At 31.4% G+C, this 10,349-nt stretch overlaps 1 protein-coding gene across 1 annotated transcript; it reads left to right on the top strand.

Moving 5' to 3' along the window:
- Positions 1-283: 283 nt before the first annotated feature.
- On the top strand, positions 284-5,169 carry LOC124919887 (MLO-like protein 12). The gene is made up of 15 exons (XM_047460252.1): positions 284-483; positions 562-619; positions 746-894; positions 1,015-1,131; positions 1,306-1,366; positions 1,449-1,537; positions 1,692-1,766; positions 1,883-1,977; positions 2,524-2,573; positions 2,694-2,734; positions 2,831-3,004; positions 3,093-3,128; positions 3,212-3,279; positions 3,404-3,464; positions 4,564-5,169. Exons 1-15 carry the CDS (start codon positions 367-369, stop codon positions 5,029-5,031), a joined length of 1,659 nt encoding a protein of 552 aa, XP_047316208.1. The 5' UTR covers positions 284-366; the 3' UTR covers positions 5,032-5,169.
- Positions 5,170-10,349: the final 5,180 nt, after the last annotated feature.

Below are 10,349 nucleotides of genomic sequence, written 5' to 3'. Positions count from 1 at the left end.
TCTATTTTTTTATTATAGAAAGGATAAAAAACATCCTCAAGCCTGATTATTTTGACTCATTCAAATTTCAAACATATAATCCGGCTATGGTGAAAGAAAAATAAAACAAAGGATTTTCTAAACTATTACTCATTTTGAATTTAATTATTGTAACACTCATTTCCTTATGAAGAGTCAACATCTTTACTTTTCCCTTTAAACCATCTCTTATATATTTTCATTATAATCAAAGGAAGAATACCCATCTCAGAAAATCACTCTTTTGTAACTTCTCTTTGTTCTTCAACTACACAAACATTTCTTTCACTAAAATCTCATCGAAAACACATTCATTTTGTGTATAGAGACCAAGAGTGTGTTTTGTAGATGGCGAAGAAGGAGCGGTCTCTAGAGGAAACACCAACATGGGCTGTTGCCGTGGTTTGCTTTTCATTGGTTGCAATATCAATAGTATTGGAATATGGCCTTCATCTCATTGGACATGTATGTAATTATATGTTATCTTAAATTATCGACTTCTTTCGAGAGTTCTTTTGTTCTCATCATTAATTTTTCGTTTAGTGGTTGAAGAAGAAAAACAAGCCAGCTCTATGTGAAGCACTTGAGAAGCTTAAAGCAGGTATATATACGCCACCGCGTTTGGTCATGAGTTCAATTTTCATTGTTTTGGCGGAGGTTCGATATGGAACATTTTATGCAATGATTTAAAATATGGACTAATGAGTTTTTGTTTTGGATGGTGAAGAGCTGATGGTGATGGGATTCATATCATTGCTCCTCACTGTTGGACAAGCACCCATTTCAGGAATATGTGTTCCAAATAATGTTGGAAGGTCTTGGCATCCTTGTGAGAAAGATAAAAAGGATGAATATGATGATAAGTGCATAGAAAGGGTGGGTATTTCTAACCTTCTTCTTCATTTTAATTTTGAGAACAATTTTTTATTTTTTTATTTTTATTATAAGCTTTCATTAATTATAATTTGATCAAACTTTATATTATATTTATTTCAGGGACAAATAACATTAGTATCTGCTTATGGGATTCACCAGTTGCATGTGTTCATCTTTGTCTTGGCCATTGTTCATATACTTTATTGTATTACTACTTTGGGAATTGGTACACTCAAGGTATGCTTGTTTTTATAATAGTAATTGGGATATTACGATTATTTGAAAATTAGTATTTTGTCACGATTACATTCACTTTAAAAATTATCAAAATAAGTGAAAATAATTTTGTTTTCATTTTATACTCCCACTAATTTTATATATTGATAATTTTATTACTTTTGGGGTATGCAGATGAGAAAATGGAAGAAATGGGAAGATGAGACAAAAACAATTGAGTACCAATATTATCATGGTATGGTATAAAACAAACATTTCGAGTTATTTATTTATTTATTTTTATCGTAAATCATTGTTAAAATTATTAATTTTTACAGACCCGGAAAGGTTTAGATTTGCGAGGGATACATCATTTGGTCGCAGACATTTGAATTTTTGGAGTCAATCGAAATTTCTACTATGGATAGTAAGCTGTAACAATTCGGTCTTTATTTTCTAGGGCAAGATTAGTATTGAAGTTGTCTTCTTTCTGTCATAGACAAAACTCATGCCTTAATTATTGTAATTGGAATAATTAAATCTTATTTGAAATTCTTCTTTTGTTGTTTTGGAATGATTAGGTGTGTTTTTTCAGACAATTCATCACATCCGTGACAAAAGTTGATTACATGACCTTAAGACATGGTTTTATTGCTGTAAGTTAGTTGAAATATTAATTTAATGGGATTATTTTAATTATGTTTACATATAGACAATCATTACTTAATTATGTTAATTAATTAAATAATGTTGATTCATTTGGCATTTTCAGGCACATTTAGCACCACAAAGTCAAATTAATTTTGATTTCCAAAAATACATCAACAGATCACTAGAAGAAGATTTCAAAGTGGTAGTAGGAATAAGGTATGACCAACAATTTATTATTTTAGATATTTACTCAAATATATTAATTTGAAAAAAAAATACTTTGCAAATCGACTAGATCAACAAGAAAAATGTGTTATCCCGTGTGCCTAAATTAATCCAAACAATACACAAAAATATATTAGTCGATTATCACAATTAATAAGTTATTTAAGAAATAAATTAAGACCCATGAAGAAAACTCTCAAACCAAATATTGATTGCACTAGTGTTGTTCAAACCCTAATTTCCATCCTCACTAATTGATTTATCTTCTCATCATATAGTTGACTTTATTTCAACGATTATTCATTTCTTGTACAATTTTGAATTTAAAATTTCTATTTGATGTGCTCATTTGTCTTTCTATACGTTATCGGACTGAAGTGAGTGTCTATAAATCAATTTTTTTCATGTTTCTATAAAGTAAATCGAGTTCCATAAAGTAGGATTTAAACAAATTAAAAAAAAAAGTATAAGAAAGTTTATAAAAATAAGCCAATGAATGATGAGATGACCTAATTATAATGATGTTCTTGTTTTCAGCCCACTTATATGGCTTTTTGCAGTGATGTTCTTTCTGACCAACACCCATGGTATGCATAAATCAACCTATATTATAACTTATTTGTCTTCACTATTTAATTAATTGCCTAAAAATAGAAAAACCCATGTTAATTAATTATAAATATCTATATTTCTTTTCTTATGAGCAGGATGGTTCTCATATCTATGGCTACCATTTATCCCTCTTATTGTAAGTAATTAATTAATTAATTTATCTATTTATCTTTAACATTATAACAATTAATGGTTTAATATTTAATTATGGTTATTCTATTCCATTATTCAGATATTACTAGTGATAGGAACAAAGTTACAATTGATCATAACAAGACTAGGGCTAAGAATTCAGGAAAGAGGTGAAGTGATTAAGGGTACCCCTGTGGTTCAACCTGGAGATGACTTGTTCTGGTTCAAACGACCCCGTCTCATCCTTTTATTCATCCATGTTGTCCTTTTCACGGTAAAAATCTTAATTTTACGAGTTTATTTTCTTCGTTTACATTGAAAATGAAGTGTTTTAACGATTACGTTCTTTCAAATTATTGCAGAATGCATTTCAAATTGCGTTTTTCATTTGGAGTTGGGTAAGAATCATAGCTAGTTAGTTGTTTTAGGGTAAGAAATAAATTAAGTAATTAAAACATGTTTTTATTACTATTTTTAACAGTATTCATTTGGGTTGAGATCATGTTACCACCAGAAGATTGAAGATATAACCATAAGGCTGACAATGGGGTGAGTTAATTAAAAATCTTTAATTAGATTATTTTTTTAACTTGTATAATAGTTTTGTTGTTAATTTAGGTTAAGAAATGATAAATTTTACTAATGAATAATTACTGTTGGTAATTGTTTACAGTGTGGTAATTCAAGTTTTATGCAGCTATGTCACACTTCCTCTTTATGCATTGGTAACACAGGTCAGATGCTTAACCATTTTAATTACTATTGCATGGTCAATATCAAGATTAATTAATTTAATAACTTCATTAAATCTTGATTAATAATATGTTTTTAAAACATTAAATTATGTACATTATATTTTACAAAGAAAATTATAGAATTATAATATGATTAAATGAATGTAGAAGGCATTGCTGTTGTGGGTCATGATAGAAATATTTTTGTAAGATTCAGGGATGACTTTAGGGTCATCCAACTATTTTTCAGTTTTTTATTTGAACATTTTTCCAATAGAAGTTTTAACCAAATTATTTTTAGAATTTTGGACTTTACATTTGTTTTTTCATTGAGAATATGCATGATAATAAGCGGGTCAATAATATTTTTTTGGGTCAATAATATTTTTTTGGAAAAAACACAACTAAAACATTTATATGAAAATCAACCTTAAGACTATTATATGAAAGGAGTAATGATAAAGAGCGGGAAAAAACTTGACTGGGAAAAAACTTGACAGGGAAAAAATTTGACAGGAATGTATAGGGAACGATGTGTCATTTTCTAAATGGATTAAAAATTTAATAGGAGAGAGAATTTTCGGTCTAAAAAATGACATATTATTCCCTATACATTCCTCTCAAGTTTTTTTCCGCCCCTATCATTACTCTTGATATGAAAGTAACATCAAACTACAAAATTTAAAACCTAAATAAGTTCAAATACATTAATTTCTTTTTTTCTTTCTTTGCCTATTATTATTATTTGACTTAAATCTAAGTACAAACAAATTAATCTCGAGTTATTTTTCACAATTTAGATATTTTGATTTTAGATATTTTGACTTTGACTAAGAAAATTAAAATTTAATTTTATTATTGTCAACAAAAATGGCTCCCTATGGGTGGTGGGTCATCAGTCATCATAGTCTTTATCATTTTCCTAACTAACTAATGCGATCGGGTTTAGATTGCCCACAAATTGTAAATTGGTGTTTTGTTTTATAGATATAAAACATATATATATTAATAAGGCAAAATAAATTTATTGAAAACAATATATAATTATGAAAGAATGATCAATCTTTGTTCTTATAGTTTGGATGTATATGGTATGCAGATGGGCTCCTCTATGAAACCGGTAATTTTCGGAGATAAAATTGCAACCGCGTTAAAATCATGGCGCCAAATAGCCAAGAAGAACGCCAAGAACAACCATTCCAATTCCAACACACCATTCTCGAGTCGCCCGGGGACTCCCTTACATGGAATGTCGCCCCTCCACCTCCTTCGTGGACACGATCAACGTCACGACAACTCTAGCCCGGGTAATGTCGAAAGCCTTCAAAACACACGAAGGGCGGTTGCTAATTCCTCCAATCATGACGATTGGGATGACGTGGAGATGCAATCGTCGCGTGGAGGGCGTGACGTGGACGAATTCGATGTGAGAAAGGAATATGTTGATAGGGAACATAGGCTTCGATCAATGTCAATGGATGATGGCTTAAAAGGTAGGACGAATCAACATCATGATATTGATATTCAATCCAAAGAATTTTCATTCAACAAGGATGGGCCCTTTTGATCATCTATAAGTTTGGTATTATATACAACTTATTTTGCTTTTTGTTTGCAAAGTTTTAATTGGAGCTGTTGTAATTTATTGCCCAATTGAGAATGATCATGACAGCTATAATTATTATAATGATTTTTTCTTTAGAAATGACATCAAAATTTAATTATTTGCTTTGATTAAATAAAACCAAACAATATTTAAAGTCATGCCAATAAGTAACAACACAGCACAAATTTGGGGGAAATTTGATGGAATGACACTAAAGATGCCTCTAATTGCTAAAAGTGTCTGCGCATAAAAAAAAAAGCGCTGGTGACACTTTTATTTTCTTTGGACGAAAATTTCCCCGTTGCGAGACGCAACCGGCATTCGCGTGACGCATTTTTTTTTTAAAATAATCATCTCGCGAATGCCGGTTACGTCTCGCGATTGTGGACGTCTCGCGACATGAGCAAAATCGTCCGGAAAAAATGAAAAGTGTCACCAACAACGCTTTTTTTATGCGCTGACACTTTTAGCAATTAGAGACATCTTTAGCATCATTTCATCAAATTTGGGAAATTTAGAGCTAAAAAACACAACAAACTAGTAAAATTAATAAAAAAAAATCAAGACAAATAAATATTTAAGACTAAAGTAATAATTCAAAAGCTTAGTACAATAAATAAAACCATAATCTCTACATAAACTTGCAAAAAGGAACCAAGTGACATAACTTACAAAAACAACTCCTTATTGATGAAGCTTGAATCACGAGACAAAACTACACATCCCTAATCTTCTCCCCACTCAGTGACTCATAATTTTAATGACCTCCAAACTTAAGTAATAGTTGATGTAACTCACTATAGTAATAAAGTAATAACGGTTAAGAGTCATGACTAAAAGATCAATGACTAAAAGATCAATGACTAAAAGATTAAAGGTCTTGATTCGATTTTCATTAAGATTATCGGTAGAAAAGAGAATACAAAGAGATCTTGTTATTATTTTAGTAAAGATGTTATCTTGTAATTACACAAAAGAGACTATTAATAGGCAATTAATAATTAGCCGTTAGACACAAACCTTTCAACTTCTTAACTATTGAGTTTATCTATGAATTGACTAATAAATATAACTAATATATTACATATTTTTAACACTCCCCTCAAGTCAGGAGTAAAGAGATTGATTACTCCTAACTTGTCGATGATACTATCAAAATTTCTTTTATCTAGAGCCTTCGTGAAAATATCAGCAAGTTGATCTTTGCTAGGTACAAAAGGGGTTTCAATTTCACCAGATTGAACTTTCTCACGAACAAAGTGACAATCAACTTCAATGTGCTTGGTGCGCTCATGAAATACTGGATTTGATGCAATATATCTAGCAGCATTATTGTCGCAATACATTTTTATGGTCTTGAGCTCAACTCCCAAGTCTTTGAGAATATATTTAATCCAAATGAGTTCTCAAGTAGTAGCCGCCATAACACGATATTAAGCTTCGGCACTTGAACGAGAAACGGTATTTTGCTTCTTACTTCTCCACGTCACTAGATTTCCTCCAACAAATGTACAAAAGTCGGTAGTGGACTTTCTATCAAAGCTGCCTGCCCAATCAGCATCAGTATAACCAATGACGTCAATGCGGTTGTTTCGCTTCATCCATATGCCTACTCCAGGAGTAGCTTTAAGATAATGTAAAATCCTGTAAACAGCAGAAAGGTGTGAAGTTTTTGGAGCATGCATGAATTGACTTACATTGCTAACTGCAAAGGTTATATCGGGACGAGTAACTGTTAGGTAGATAAGTTTACCTACAAGTCTTTGATACATACTAATATCATAAAGAGGTGTACCTTTTTCAGTATTTAATTTAGCAGTTGTTTCAATGGGAGTCTTTGCGGGTTTTGCAGCAAGCTTACCAGTTTCTTTTAATAAGTCCAAGACATATTTTCTTTGAGAAAGAAACAAACCTTTCTTAGAATGAGCAATTTCTATCCCAAGAAAATACTTGAGAGTGCCAAGATCTTTAATATCAAACTGCTCTTGTAGATACTTTTTAACCTTGAGGATATCACTTGAGTTATTACCTGTTACTATAATATCATCCACATACACAAGTACAATAGTAGTAGTATTGACAGTAGTTTTAATATAAAGAGAAGAATCAACAGAGTTTTTTCGAAAGTTATGATGAACAAGAGCGTTACTAAGTTTAGAATACCATGCCCTTGGAGATTGCTTGAGTCCATAAATAGCTTTATTCAACTTACAAACAAATGTTGAGTTAAGATTTTCCTTATATCCTTGTGGGATAGACATATATACTTCTTCTTGCAGATCGCCTTGAAGAAAAGCATTTTTTACATCCATTTGATGTAAATCCCAATTTTGATTTGCAGCAACAGATAATAATATTCTTACCGTGTTCATTTTTGCTACAGGTGCAAAGGTTTCCTCATAGTCTAATCCTTAAGTTTGGGTGTATCCTTTGGCAACAAGTCGGGCTTTATATCTTTCAATTTTTCCTAAGCTATCATACTTGATTTTGTATATCCATTTACAACCAACCACTTTCTTACTTTTAGGAAGAGGGACAAGTGTCCATGTATTACTCTTTTCTAGAGCCTCTAATTCGTTATGCATGGCAACACACCAAGTAGGGCTAGACTTAGCTTCTTGAAATGTTTTTGGCTCTATTTTATCAACAGATGTGATAAAAGCATGATATTCATTAGATACATTTTCATATGATAAGTATTTTTGAATAGGATACTTTACCGAATAAAGATGATAATCTTTAAGCTTTTTCGATGGTTGAACAACCCTTGAGGACCTTCGAACATTGTCATCCCTTATAGTTGTTTCTGAAATGTCTCCGGATATTGATCCATTGTTACCTTCTCCCCCTGAAGGTGTACTTAGTGTCTCATGAGTAGTGTCTGGAATGTCACTTTGAGTTTCATAGTCATTATTTGTGACCGAATCATTGTGACTTTCTTCTTGTGGAATATCACATGGTGTCCCTTTTTCTGCTTCTTTATTTTGAGAAGTATTTGAATCACTGTCAGAAAATATATTCTTGCAAGAACAATTCATATCCATGGGCAATACATGATCTTGCCAACTAAACTCATTGAGATCATCATTATTATCCTCCTTATTTTTGTAATAAAATTCATCTTCATTAAAGATGACATTACGAGAAATATATAGTTTTTTAGAAATAGGATCATAACATTTATATCCCTTTTGGGTAGTCGAATAACCAAGAAAAATAGTTTTAACTGATTGAGGACTTAATTTATCAATATGGTTTATATGCACATAACATACACAACCGAAGACACGGAGATGATTAAGGTCACTTTTCTTGTTTTTTAATTTTTCTAAAGGACTCAAATTATTAAGAATGCTGCTAGGAATACGATTAATGAGATGAGTAGCAGTAAGTAAAGCATCAGACCAAAATCTTTTTGGAACATTAGATTGAAATAATAAAGAGCGAGTAACCTCAAGAAGATGACGATTTTTCCTTTCCGCCGTACCATTCTGGGCCGGGGTATGGACACAAGAGGTTTGATGTATTATACCTTTTGTTTTAAGAAAAGATGAAATTTTTTTATTGATATATTCAGTACCATTGTCAGTTCTAAATAATTTTATTGAAGCTTGAAATTGATTTTCAATAAAAGAAACGAACTCTAAAAATTTTGAAAATACTTCTAATTTATCGTGTAGCAAATAAATCCAGGCAGCTCTTGAAAAATTATCTATGAATGAAACATAATATTTAAAATTATTATAAGAAGTAGTAGGTGCTGGACCCCAAACATCAGAATGAATTAACTCAAAAGGAGCTTTATATATACTATTTGAATTGTGAAACGGAAGTCTGGCTTGTTTAGCAAAATGACATACATCGCAATCTAAAAAATCAAACTTCGATTGAAATAATTTTTTAAACACATGCTTTGATGGATGTCCTAAACGACGATGCCATAGAAAATCAGAATTATTCTTGGATTGTAAAGCATAACTAGAAAGTTTAATAATGTAAAGGTTATTTTCAAGTCTTCCTCTACCAATCGTGATCCCGGTCGACCTTTCTTGAAAAACAACATCAACGTCAGAAAAAATAACTAAACAATTAAGGTCCTTTGTGATTTTACTAACCGAGATTAAATTTGGTGATAATTCAGGAACATACAAGACATTATCAAGTTGTTTTGAGAAAAGTTTAATTGATCCAATTCCATGAATGGGAATACTAGAATTATTAGCTACTTTAACATTTTGATTAAGTTTTTCCAAATTTAAATTTTCAAAAAATTCTTTATTTTTAGTCATGTGATCTGTGGCGCCGGAATCAACAATCCAATAGTTTGAAACGGAATTGAAATTAGAAGAATGCGCAGAAATACCTGGGTCCACTTGATTAGTGGACTTTTCTTGTCGGGTTTTCATGAATTCAGAGAATTGAAGAAAGAGTTTTAAGTTGTTTGGATCCACACCATGCATTTTATTATGATTAGGCTTTGAAGTATTCCCTTCAGCTTGGGTCTGCCTGTTTGAAGGGAGAGCCCAATCTGAGAAACTCTCCTCCACCTTAAAAACGTTAGAAGCCACTTCCTCATTTGACCCAATTAGATTACAGTTTCTCATTATACTATCTTTTCCGTTTCCTTTGGCGAGAAATCATCTCTGACCATTTCCGGTGGCCATTGCTGCTCCTATCCAAATCGATGAAAAAGAGAAAAAAAAGATTCAGATAACCACTTGGGCTTAGAGAAAATAGAAAAAAAAAATATGAGAATAATAGACAGTTATGAAGAGAATCAGAGTCTTGGCGAGATTATATTATTGTTCCTCTCCAATCCGATGAAGAAAGAGAAAAACAAAAGATTTAGAGAGCCACTTGGGCTTGGTGAAAATAGAAGATCTAGTTCCTCTTCAATCGGATGAAGAAAGAGGAAAGCAAAAGATCTAGAGAGCTACTTGAGCTTGGTGAAAAAAGAAGATCTAAGATCAGATTTTCAATAGATTAGATTAAGCCGGATCAACCGTGCTCTGATACCATGTAGAAAAGAGAATACAAAGAGATCTTGTTATTATTGTAACAAAGATGTTATTTTGTAATTACACAAAAGAGACTATTAATAGGCAACACAAACCTTTCAGCTTCTTAACTATTGAGTTTATCTTGACTAAAAATATAACTAATATATTACATATTTTTAACATTATCTTAAGTCGAAGTAGAAGTCATTATTGTGGGTATAATGCTGACTTCATAAATTAAAAAAAAAAAAAAAATCCACGAACCATCAACACCCACCA

The sequence above is a fragment of the Impatiens glandulifera genome, chromosome 1 (genome assembly GCF_907164915.1).
Source record: "Impatiens glandulifera chromosome 1, dImpGla2.1, whole genome shotgun sequence".
In the NCBI taxonomy this organism is placed as follows: Eukaryota; Viridiplantae; Streptophyta; class Magnoliopsida; order Ericales; family Balsaminaceae; genus Impatiens; species Impatiens glandulifera.
This window is presented reverse-complemented; position numbering and strand designations above follow the sequence as displayed.